This window comes from Lynx rufus, unplaced genomic scaffold (genome assembly GCF_022079265.1).
Source record: "Lynx rufus isolate CCGP_SWC_20201006 ecotype Redwood Valley unplaced genomic scaffold, mLynRuf1.p SCAF_10, whole genome shotgun sequence".
Taxonomy (NCBI): domain Eukaryota; kingdom Metazoa; phylum Chordata; class Mammalia; order Carnivora; family Felidae; genus Lynx; species Lynx rufus.
The window spans coordinates 44,070,031-44,083,428 of NW_025814824.1; the positions used below are offsets into that span (position 1 = coordinate 44,070,031).

General features: G+C 34.5%; 1 protein-coding gene across 1 annotated transcript in view; it reads left to right on the top strand.

The window, feature by feature from the left end:
- The window catches only part of DENND4C (DENN domain containing 4C), a 123,102-nt gene that overhangs the window by 76,852 nt on the left and 32,852 nt on the right, over positions 1 to 13,398 (top strand). The window contains exons 14-20 of the mRNA XM_047064862.1: positions 432 to 467; positions 548 to 678; positions 2,678 to 2,810; positions 5,204 to 5,410; positions 10,083 to 10,211; positions 10,406 to 10,550; positions 10,819 to 10,965. Of these exons, the coding sequence (XP_046920818.1) occupies positions 432 to 467; positions 548 to 678; positions 2,678 to 2,810; positions 5,204 to 5,410; positions 10,083 to 10,211; positions 10,406 to 10,550; positions 10,819 to 10,965 (928 nt within the window). The remainder of the gene's footprint in view (positions 1 to 431; positions 468 to 547; positions 679 to 2,677; positions 2,811 to 5,203; positions 5,411 to 10,082; positions 10,212 to 10,405; positions 10,551 to 10,818; positions 10,966 to 13,398) is intronic.

Here is a 13,398-nt window from a genome sequence, read left to right on the forward strand (position 1 = left end):
ATTGTTTCTATCCTAATAGAAAAATATCATATGTTAACCTGATAGTATAGGGCCCCCTAAATATATTGTGAAGTGTCTTCTGTCTGTCCAGTATTTTTTTAAAAAATTCTTTTAACATTTATTTTTGAGAGAGAGAGAGAGAGAGAGAGAGGTAGAGCACAAGTAGGGGAGGGGCAGAGAGAGAGGGAGACACAGAATCTGAAGCAGGCTCCAGGCTTTGAGCTGTCAGCACAGAGCCTGACGCAGGACTTGAACTCACGTACTGTGAGATCATGACCTGAGCTGAAGACGGACGTTTAACTGACTGAGCCATCCAGGTGCCCCTATCTGTCCAGTATTAAAAAAGAAGTTTTTTTATGTAAGAATTTAAGACCATCTCTAATATATTCCCAATAAACATTTTCACCAAGAATTCTTTTCTTCTTTTGTAGTTGTTTCCTGATAAAGGCACAGAGAAAACAGATAAGGTATATTTTCTTGAGTTTCAAAATTTCAGAACTAGATATTGCTTGAATGCAGATTAATTGGAGAAAATAATTATTTTCAGGTTGATTTTGATTTAGCTGAAGATACCAAATTGATAGAGCTAGATGATTCACAGAAAAGTGAGCACACTGTATTCATAATGCCACCAGAGCCACCTCCTGATGATGGAAAGGATCTGTCACCGAAGTACAGGTAGCAAGAATTTTTTTTAATGCTCTTTGTGTTCAGTTTTAATAATTTATTTTGATCTTTTGTGACTGTTAGTAGATATGTATATTAGTCATTTGTGAGAGTCATTTTCAAAAAATAATTTATTCACTGAACTAACGGATATGAATATTACATGAAGATGTTATGGGTATTGTAATTTAAGAATTGGACAGACTTTTTAGAAGGGAAGCCAAATGTGTCTTCAAAAATTTCATTTCTGGAGAAGAATAAATTTACTTTTGTGAGGTTTCTCCTATGTTTGGGGTTTTTTTTTTTATCAATGTAAAGACTGAAATTCTTATGCATTAGTAAGATACAGAGAAAACTTAAAAGTAGAGGGCCAGGAATCATTATTTATTAAAACAGGTGATGGGGATTAAAGACTGCACTTGTCGTGATGAGCACTGGATGATATATGGCAGTGTTAAATCATTATATTATATGCCTGAAACTGATATAACCCTGTATTAACTACAAAAAACAAAAACAAAAACAAAACAAAAAACAACTTGAAGAATAGGATTTGGATGGGAACCTTTTAAGAAATTAAAATATATTTGTTATTTGTTGTTATAATTATGATAATACACAGTTTAACAAACTTAGAATTATCAAACCAAAAAAGAAAGCTAGCATATCATTTAAGCACCATGCTTAATGTCTCTTAACAACTGTATGTATATCTTTCCTGTTTTTGTGCATAAATTTGCATTTACTATATTAAAACAAATATGAGTTCATATTGTACATATTCTTTGTAACTTGTGTCTGCCTTTAGTGGTCTGGACATTTTTCCATGCTAACAAATATTTTTGTGCCATATCATTTTGAATGACCATATTGCATGCATTTATTGTGATTTGTTTAACTAGTCTCTTGTGGATTTTTTTTTTCCTGGTTCTTTATCTATATCCTTATGTATATACATAGTTTTTTCCTTAGGCTGCATTCCTAAAAGAATATCTGAGGCAAACGGAGTATAAAATAATTGTCTTCCAAAAATATGGAATTAATATCTTACCAGGACTGCATAAGAATGAAGAGTACATATCTGGAATTTAGTGGCTTAATGAAGAAGTACTACTTTGGTTGCATGTTAATTATAGAATTTTTTTTCCTTTGTTTTAATCACTATACATTGGAATCCATGTATTGACAAACAAGGTGAATCAAATAGGGAAGGGCAATATCTCCCAGAAGAAAATTGGCCAAAGGCAATAGGTAGGCAATTTCCAAGAAGAAATGCCAATAATCAATGTGAAAATATATTAAGCTTCTCTAGTATTGAAAGAAATGCAAACCAAAATGGTGAGTAGAAGCATTTTTAACCTGTCAGATTGAGAATAGGTTGTGCTACTATTTAAAGTGTAAGACTGTATGGAACTATATATAACCTTTCTTGAAATAATTTGATAGTGACTATAATAATTTTAATTTTATTGATAAACATTGACCATAGCAAAAATACAAAGGTATAAATACACAAATATTAATTGCAAAAGTTCAGAAATAACCTAAAAATGTCCAACAATAAAGAATGGTGGAATTCTGGTATGTCCCTAAAATAAAAATCTTACGGATTTTTTTCTCGTAAATACCCATGCCAAGATACTTTTGTGAAGGAAAACAAAATTGCCAGGTATACTAAATGTTACTTTTAATATGAATTATAATTAAACACATGGATTCTGTTGAAAGTTATTAACCTCTGTCAAGTAAGAGATCAGGGTTTTCTGTTGTCTAGGGATTGGTTGAAAATAATGAATAGGGTGGGGAGGAGGCCAAAGTTTCCACATAGGTAGTCTGTGTATCTTATTATTACATCTTATATTTTTGAAAAATAATTATTTTTCTATCTCTGGATTGTGGTGAATAATATTGGGTACTATTTAAGATTTAGAAATACTCATCTAAATTCTGGAATAATGTGAAGAATTAATGTATTTTATATCAGCAGCTCTATTTTTGCTTTTTATTTTAGTTACAAATACTTTCCAAGACTGGACCTTAAGCTTTTTGACAGACCACAGGAGTTGAAATTTTGTTTTAGTAGACACCCTACTGGGAATAGCATTACAAACAGTCCAGCTCTCATGGCTAAGAGAACTAAACAGGTCAGATATTCTTTATCTAATACATGTTAATTTAAAATGTAAAATATGTATATGTGATATGCAGCTCATAGTTTAAAATGATCACACATGGCAAACATTTGAAGACCCACTATGATTGTTAATGAAGTCAACTAGATGTTTTGCAACCCTACTTCTATTGTGGCTGAGGTTTTTGAGTGCTTATATTTATGCTTTAAGAGAATCCTTGGGAACCAAATATACTTTTTAAAAAACAACTTTATTGAGATATAATTCACATACCACACAATTCACCCATTTAGAGTATGTTCAGTGGCTTTTACTGTGCTCACAGGGTTGAGCAACCACCACCACAGTCAATTCTAGAACATTTTCATCGCCCCAAAAAGAAAAGCCTGTGCCCCTTACCTGTTAACCCTCCTATCCATTCCCCGCAGCCCTAGGCAACCACCGATCTATTTTCTGTGCCTATAGTCTTGCCTATTCTGGGCATTTCATATAAATGGAATTATTATACAATATGTAGTCTTTTGTTTCTGGCTTCTTTCACACAGTGTAATGTTTTTAAGGCTCATCCACTTTGCAGCATGTGCTAGTACTTCATTTATTTTTATTGCTGAATATTCCATTGTATGGATACGTAGCACATTTTATTCACTCTTGTACATGTGAGTGGTTCCTATTTATGGCTGTTATGCATAGTGTTGCTGTGAACATTTGTGTGTGTTTGTGAGGATATGTGTTTTCATTTCTCTTGGGTAAATGCCTAGAAGTAGAATTGCTGTGTCATATGGTAACTCTATGTATAACCTTACTGTCGGACTGTTTTCCAAAATGGATATACCATTTTAAATTCCTCCCAGCAGTGTATATGGGTTCCAGTTGTGCCACATCCTTGTCAATTCTTGTTATTATCTGTCTTTTCTTTATAGCCATCCTAGTGTGTGAAGTGGTATCTCAGTGTAATTTCAACTTTCAGATCTCTTGTGGTTAATGTAAATATACTTTATGCCAAATACTACATTTAAAGGGAGTGAAAGGGAGCTAATTTAGAGCAAGCTAGACATCTTGCTTTAATACCATATCTGATTTAGGTGGAAAGAGTCATTCTGTGATTAGGTGTGAGTTAAAATGAAACATCTATTGACGTTGTGGTCTACAAAACATGGAAAACTTGAGAATGAAGTTTTTAGTTCAGGTTTTACCAATTCATATACAACCCCCCAAATCCTAGAGGTAACCTGAGGTGTTCCTTAATATCATACAATACACATTTCTCTCAATGTCTGAAGGGAAGTTGTTGTTGTTGTTGTTATTTGCTTTTATCAGCTTAATAAAAGCCAGTTTTTAAAATGGGAGCATTTGGTTACTAAATCTTTAAATCTCATTTTTACCAGAATTTTTGTCCCCAAGGCTAGCTGGAAAAGAAAGACCTTCCTATTGTAGAAAAACAAGGGACTTTATTTTTAAATATATCTTCAAGCCTAATAGAAATAGAGCTTATAAAAAAATTAATGCACCAGGCATTTTTGTTTAGAACAAACCACAGGAGAGGGGTTTTTAGTGCAAGGCACACAGTGGTCGTCTGATATACCTGGAAGGCTCTGTAGTTTCTCGGAGTATATAGTTAGATTAAAGCTCAGCAGGTGGTTTTGATGCCTACTCTTTTCCACCTAAATCAGAATGAAAATCAGAAGTAAGAAAACATCACTATCAGACTGTTGGGTAGGAAGGTCTGTGATCTTGTCAGACTATGTTGCCTGCAATGGCATATGTCTTTTTAAGGAATCAGTCAATGAAAGAATTAAAGACTGTGGTGAGGGAGGGTAGAAGGAAATCTTGGTAGGAAATAGACTGAGTTATTTGTCAAACATTTTAGTTGGGAGAAAGGTAGAAAGACTGTCACTTTTTAAGAATGCCATTGATGAACCTACAAGCTCTGAATGGTTAAATCTCTTTCATTAAACATAGGAGTGCCTTCTATGTGAAGGGCAACTAACTAGCCATTATATTATAAAAATATGAATGATCCCTGATTTTAAGGGATTTCTAGTCTATTAGGAAAGTCTTGCTTGCCAGCAAATAGTTACTGTGAAATATAAAATGCTTCTATAGACGAATGTTGAGGAACCATGTTATACTAAGTAGGAAGCCACTCATGAAAGTAAAACGGTGAAATGCTTGATTTTAGAGTCCAGTTTTACATTACATTCTTCTCTTCTCACTTTTCTCCCCACCTTAATGGATTTTAATAAATACCATACTGGGTTTTCTTGTAAGCTTTTTTGGTAAGTAATCCCTACTCCCAAGATGGGGCTCGAACCCATGACTCAGAGATCAGGAGTCGCATGCCCTACCGACTGAGCCAGCCAGGTGCCCCAAATACCATAATGTTTTATTTATTCTCTTTCTAGGAGATAAAAACGGCTCATAAGTTGGCGAAGAGATGTTACACAAATCCACCACAATGGGCCAAGTGTCTCTTCAGTCATTGTTACAGCTTATGGTTTATTTGTCTCCCAGCCTATGTTAGAGTTTCTCATCCTAAGGTCAGAGCACTTCAGCAGGCATATGATGTACTTATTAAGATGAGGAAAACAGATGTGGATCCACTAGATGAGGCAAGTATAATAAACTGAGTCATGATTACTAAGACATTTTTGTATATTTAAGAAAACTAGGTCTTGGCCACTTTAAAGTGCTCTCAAGTATTTTCATTAAGCAACAAAGGTAAAGTTATTTGTTTCATAGAGCTAGTACTTATTTATTTTTAAGTACATTTGTTTAAAAATTATTGGTTTGGAATGAAGCAGAGACTGCCTTAGTTAAGTCAGGTTGGTTGCACCTTATAAATAGAAATTAATATTGACTTCATTTTATTCTTAGTATAACTTTATTAGAAAGTAAATACAAAATAGACTTTCAGTAAGTGGCTGTCCACTTAGGCTCTATGTCCTAGGATGAGTTATATAACCTGTTGTTTCACATTATGTATCTGAAAATGTGGCACTGTTGACATTTTGGTCCACATGATTATTTATTGTGGGCCTGTTGTGTGCATTGCAAGATGTTTACCAGCATCCCTGGCCTCTGCATACTGGTTACCAGTAGCACCCTCCCTTCTCCTATGTGGCAATCAGAATGTCTGCAGACATTGCCAGATGTTTCCTGGAGGTCCAAATTGCCCCACTGATGTAGACAATTATAGTTGGTACCATCCTTATAAGGTTAACTTGAGGGCTAAATCAATTAATGGACAGATTGTGCCTAGAATAGTGCCTGGCTTATAGTCTAAGCACTGAGTGAATGATATGCTAAAGGTTTTATAGACACCATCTCTCTAAAGCTTCAGAGCCATCCTAAGAGATAGGTCGTGATATTATCCAGTTAATGGTTGAAGAAACTAAATCACTTATTTAGCCTTTTTCTTTGCTGTTTTTCCCTCTAAAAATAACATTTGGTGTTAAAATAACTGTAAGTGATATTTAGAACCAGATTAGGATTTAAAGCAAAGTTGAAATAAAAATTCAGAGTAATGGGTATCTGAGGGGAAAGAGCACAGGGGGATAGAAGAGAAATGGGATTGAAGAGAAGGTGCATCATAGGCTTCAGCAATAATTCTATAGCTTTTCTTCTTAAAAATAAAAAAGATCTTAAATGAATATAGCATGTATAATATGAAGATTTGATAATGCTTGTGGGTACACTAAAACTCATTTTTCTCTATCAAGTATATGTTATAAAACCTTTTAAAATAAAAATTATAAAACAAATAATAAAGTATCCATTCTCACGTTTGGTTACATTTTCTTTCATCCGTTAATAAAACTTTGGAAATTAAAAGTGCTTGATCAGAGTGTTTCGTACTTTATGCACTTTAGTGTTTTAAAAAATTTGTTCTAATAGAGTTTTCTATCTAAAATGTGTTTTAAGATGTGTTTTAACTTGTGAAAGACCAAATATTTTTAAAGTGTTTTAAAGTATGCTCTCTGAATTGTTACTGCACTCTAAATTCAAAGTATAGTACTTGATAAATTACAAGTTCATAACACATATCATAAATTGCCTGAAAAGTATTTTCCTCTATAGGTATTAAAGTTCACTGGTAGTCTTTGGTACAAATAATTATCTTCTCTTGTTTTCTGACATGCAACAATTATGACTAGTAGACTAAAAATTTTTTTAAATTGATTTCCCTAATAAACACTGTGGTAAGAAGTTTAAAATTTGGAGCTTAATTTGTTGTATTCCTACTTCTAACAAGTTACATTGACAGATTTTTTTTAGTGCCCTGAAGTCATTACCTCTCCACAACTAGAAGAAAGAAATGTTTATTTTAAAACTTAAGAATATATATTTGCTAGGTATATTTCATACATTTTATCTGTTTATTGATTATACATGGAATAGCATATTTAAAGTTTTCACAGTATTGTCATATACATTTTTTCCTTTGGTATTCCCAGCAACTCTGTGAGGCAATTTATATATTAGCTACATTTTATAAAGAGAGTAATTTGAAACTTAAATGAAATGACAAACTTATACATAAGACTGCCCAGTTAAGTAGTTTTGAGTTTTAGGTCTATTTCATTAGAACCCACTGTCTCATTCATATACTTTATGTTTTAATTTGACGGCTTTGTGTGCTACATGTTATGTTTGGATTTTAAAATAAAACTCTTAGAAGATCAAGAAATAGCACATGCCACATAGACGAAATTACAGTGTGTAATGCATTTTGCTTTTAATACTATTTACAGAATAAAAAAAATTTTAATGTTTCCTTATTTTTGAGAGAGAGAGAGAGAGAGAGAGAGAGAGAGAGAGAGAGACGGAGCACTAGCAGTGAGGGGTGAGAGAGAGGGAGACACAGAATCTGAAGCAGGCTCCAGGCTCCAAGCTGTCAGCACAGAGTCCGATGCGGGGCTCAAACTCACAAGCTGTGAGATCATGACCTAAGCTGAAGTCAGGGGAGTGACAGAGAGAGAGGGAGACAGAATCCTAAGCAGGCTCTGCACTGCCAGCACAGAGCCCGAGGTGGGACCTGAACCCACAAACTGCGAGATCATGACCTGAGCTGAAGTCAAGAGTCAGACACTTAACTGACTGAACCACCCAGGCACCCCTAGAATTTTTAATGAAAATAAAATATTTGTGTCAAACATATTCCTACACTGTCTTATCAGTCTGTTCACCCGATATTGTAGTACATTGCTGAGTAACAAACCCTCCCAGAACTTAGTGGCTTAAACCAGTGATTTCATTAATTATTATTATTATTATTATTATTATTTATTTATTTATTCATTTATTTTTTTTTTTTTTTGCTGAGAATCCAGAAAGGATTCTGGGTGATTTTTCAATGCTCCTCATTGCATTAACTGGGATCACTTGATAATAGTTGCTAGTTGATCTGGTCTGGAGGGACCAAGACAGCTGAACTCAGATACCAGCCAGGTGCCTTGGCAAGAGTGATTGTGACGCTGGGCTCAGGTGGACCCCTCTCCCTCTCTGTAGGCTCAGGACCTCCCTCTGTGGTACTTGGGCTTTTTTCATGATAGCTTAGAGCTGGAAGAGCATTTGTTTCAAGAGAGAGGAAGTGGAAACTGGCAGTTTCTTAAGACTTAAGCCAGGAAACTAGTACAGTGTCCCTTTAGTCATATTCTATTGGTCATGTAGTCTCAGAAGCTCTTCTCCCTCAGTTCAAGGGTAGGGACATAGACCTCTCGGTGGGAGGAGTAGCAAAGAGTGCGTGGTTATCTTTTATCTATTACAGGTATCGAAAAGATATGTTACAGGCAACAACATACTGCATTGGAAAAATTGTGTCTCTGTATTATTACTGTTTCTTTAGTTTGGTCCCTGGCTCTTATCTCTTATGCAGGTAAAACTGGAAGGTTGGGGAATACTTTCCAGACTTCAGAATAAATTCATTGTCTAGAATGGTTGTAGAAAACCAATTTGACATAGAAAGTGACTTACTACTTTATGGCTCACAGAATCTTAAGAATTGATAGGATTTTAAGACATTTTAGTACAACTTGAATCTGAAGCTGAGATGCTCTGTATAAAGTCTGTAACATATGGGATCCTGCCTATATTTGAATTTAGTCTAATTATTAGGAAATGTGTATGTGTTTTGTTGAGCTCAGTTCCACCTCCTTATTATTTTTTTTTTTTTGAAATTATACAAATGGTTTACTCCTTCCCTGTGGCTTTTTTGGAAAAATTTCAAACTGTTTACTCTTCAGATATTTGAAGAACCCTCTTGTACCCCATTCTTTTTCTTCCCTTCACACATCTTACCTACTTCCTTCAGTTGTCCTTGATTCCCAGTTCCCTAACACTTCTTTAACCTAGAGTGACAGTTCCTGACCTCCTTCTGCTTCTAAATTATACTCTCCATTTTTAGCTTCAAGTATTCATCTTTCTGATCCTTGCCTTTTCATGTCTATTTCATTTGTTCTGTTCTCTTAACTAAAATATCCTTTCTGAAATCGTTTTACTTTCCCCGCTAGTTGAGAGAGCAACTTGGCTTGATGGTACTCGTAGTTGTTTACCAACTCTGTCCTAAAGTACCAAGAAGAGTATCTTCTGTATGTATAGTTCCTTATTCTCAGACTAAGCTGTAACATAGTTTGTGGCTGCGCTGTCCCTGTTTCTGTAAACTGGCTCACCTCTTTGCCAGGAACCTTTGAGATCCCCGTTTCATTTTTCATGGTTTCTCTTGTAGTCTTCTAATATGTGAGATTCTAACTTTTAGGAATTTCCAATTCACTGGTCCTCTTGTGATCAGAACAAGCCCTCCTCAGTAAACACACATTCTCAGAAAAGCCTTTGCTAATCAGATTACAGTGTCTTAAAGTTTCTTCTCTTACTTTTCCAAGACATGGGTTTACAGATCTTTTGTTGTTGTTGTTATGTAGGCATTCTGGGGGTGTTGTCTTTAATTCCTTTAGCACAGAATATAAAACATGATTTGTGAGAGAGTTATTTTAATCATATTAGATTTTAAAAATGCATTCCTTCTCAAATTATGGGGACTAGTAGTCATTCTCTTTGCGTAAACTTCGTTACTGAAACGATCTTCTAGATCTTATGTGAAATAGTTAATAACACTGGTACTTTCATTAATGAGTAGGCTTCAGAAACAATTTACTGAGACTCAGAAAAAAGGGTAAAGTAGTGCTTAATGACTGTTAAGAAGAATTGAGTAATTTAAAAATCTTCTGCAAGTCATAGATAGACTGATATGCCAACTACTAATGCTTTGATGTTATTTTCTGTTAGGTGTGCTATCGAGTAGTAATGCAGCTTTGTGGACTTTGGGCTCATCCTGTTTTAGCAGTGAGAGTCTTATTTGAAATGAAAACTGCTAAGATAAAGCCAAATGCTATTACTTATGGTTATTATAATAAGGTAAGTAGGACTGACATTAGACAACATACGCTGCTTAATTAAGACTGATACATTTTTGTACCTTTTATTATTCATGAAATTTCTTTTATAGAGGTTTGGGCTATAGTTATTTATGTATATATTATATATGTATGTATCTGTTTAATAAATCAAGTGTTCCTAATAATTATTTTTAACCTTTGTTTTACCTTTAGGTAGTTTTGGAGAGCCCGTGGCCTAGCAGTACCCGCAGTGGTATCTTCTTATGGATGAAGGTACGGAATGTGGTACGTGGCTTGGCACAATTTAGGCAGCCGCTTAAAAAGACTGTGCAAAAGTCACAGGTCTCTTCAATATCAGGTAATACGTGTGATTGGAAAGATACTCTCTTGCTGAACCATAAGCTTTATAGGCATATGAGTTTTTAAGAGTATGAAGTAGGAAATGTAAATGAAATTCTGGTTGATATTTTCACATGCAACTAAAGGTAGAGGTTACATTATTATTTCCCCCCCCCCACAAATTTAGAAAGTGTTCTGCAACTGTAAATGAATTGTGGGGCATTCATGTTTAGTTTCAGAGATTATCAGTGCATGAGTTATTGAACTGCTATTGTCCTTATCTTTAGCTCCTCAGAATGCGACAGGTGGAAGTGATGGGGACACGGTGAGCCACGGTAGCGTGGATAGTTCTAATGATGCTAACAATGGGGAGCACACAGTCTTCGTCAGAGATTTAATCAGGCTTGATTCCACTGATAATCACTTTAGCACAGGTACTAAAATCTGGATTTTACTAACCCTTCACTTACTCTCTTGTTAAGTCTTTCCCTTTTTGAAAAGCTTTTCCCTCCTTTCTTGAGTTTGTGCAATATGAGTACTTTAAAAATACTCTAGAAATAAGGGAAGAAATTAGTCCTCTGATTGCAGATCGCTTCTTTTTATTTCCTGTAGTATAGTATTCTCTTCGAAGTGCTGTGCAGAAGGCTCTAGCACAGTGCTGCTTTGTATTTCTTCATCCTTGATTTGGGAAAGTATATGCTGTAACTGTAGAAATTGTGAACTGAGGGACTTGAATGTTAGGTGACACAACTTGCAGATACTTTTTCTCATTATGTGGAAAGTATTTATTGACAATTTGAAATTATACATAGTAAATAGGGAAGAAAATAAGTCATACCATGAGAAAAAGTATTCTCTTTACATAGTCATTATTTTAAATGACAATTTTTAAAATCTGAGAAATATCTGAAACTACTTTTACAAACAAAGCCCTGGGCATAACCTCTGTCCTCTGAAGCTGGAAATAAGCGCAATTCAAGTAGCACATTGAGCAAATATATGTGTGTTGCACATCCTTCTTTTTGTGTTGTTTTTCTTTTTTGTTGTTGTTGTTATTGTTAATATCTCAAGCTTTTCTTTAAAATGAATCCTAAGTCTAATTCCTATGCTTCATCTGATGAACTTGTCTCAATGACTGAAGTTTCCTTTTTTCTGCTCTTTGTCGCTCTGCTTTTTGCTCTGTGCTGTTTCTTGGTGCTGCATTTGTCCTTGGCTGTCATGGTGTGGGGTGCAGACAGACTTATATGACGTGAAGCTATGGATACACGTGTGCGTTAATTCTACCCTTGAATGTTAACCACTTCAGGTAATTTCCCATTTATTAGGTTAAACTTTGCTGACATGCAAGGGTGGGGGAGAGACTTTTTGTTGTATTTAAAGTGTTGTTACAGGTGGAAAACAATGCTAGTTTTCTTGCCTTTTTCTCCTTCAGATAAGTGTAATCATATATGTACCACTGAAAATATCCAACTAACATTTTACGATCATTTTGCAAAGCATATTTGTTATTTTATTTGAAAATGTACTGTGCCTTGCTATAATTCTGATTTTGAGGTTTGTTTGTAGCACCATTGTATCCAATAGTTTTATGGGGATTAAATATTTCAATGTTCTAGCTGTTGAGATGGTTTTTGCTTGCTAAAACTGATCTGCTAAATTCTTGCACTAAAAATTACCCCATAAAAACAGAACCATGTATAAATCATTGAAAGTCAGTGTAGAGCTATAAGTTATAATCCTGTTTATAAAGCTACCTTATTTTATTTCTTCTTGTATTTTTTCCTAAAACTTATAGAATATAAATAGATTTCGTTTATGAAAAAATTAAGAAAATGTGATACGAAACCATGTCACCAGGAATAATTATAATTTTAAAAATAGTAATAGATACTCTCCTTATTCTTTTAAAATGATCCCCTTTAATGGAAAAAAAAATCTAGTAATTCTGAGTAACTGGCATAAAGATTCTAATAGTTGGGGAAGAAACTTTAGATCCCTTTTCCATATATATCTTTTCAGTTGCATTTCAGATGGCTAAAGCCCTGTTTGCTGAATTTACAGTGATTTATGTGTCTTTGTAGAGTTTTTGATGATATCATTTGATACTTTTGGAGACTTCCAAACCAGAATTTTAAGTTACTCTTTCATTAAATATTATCTTGTACAGTCTTTCCAGTTGGTACCTGATATGGAGTCACTTAGCTTGTTGGGACAGGTATCTTGGTTTAATCAGTTTTCTTAGTTCCCATTTCATGGCACCATAATGCTTTCTGAGGGGGCCAGTAAAAAATCGACAACTTAATCATTCTAACTAGGGATATTTAGAGAAGTTTGGTTCTTTTGTTAAATTGCAAAGTTTGAGTGGCAGTGTAACAAGTGGTAGAAAGCGGAAGGCACTACAGTTAACACCTGAACAACATGGGTTTGAACTGCACGGGTCTACTTACATGCCAATTTTTTTTCAGTAGTTACAGTACTGTAAATGTATTTTCTTTCTTATGATTTTCTTTTTTTCCTTTTTTTATTAATTTTTTTTAAATTTGCGTGTAGTTGATACACGATGTTACATTAGTTTTAGGTGTACAACATAGTGATTCAACTTATCTATACCTTATGCTGTGTTCACCACACGGTAGCTCTCATGTGTCACCAAACAAAACTATCATAGTACTTTCTGATTTTATTAATAACAGTTTTTTATTTTTTTTAATTGTTTTTTTTTAAATGTTTATTTATTTTTGAGACAGAGACAGACAGAGCATGAACAGGGGAGGGTCAGAGAGAGAGGGAGACATAGAATCTGAAGCAGGCTCCAGGCTCTGAGCTGTCAGCACAGAGCCTGATGCGGGGCTCGAACTCACGAACTG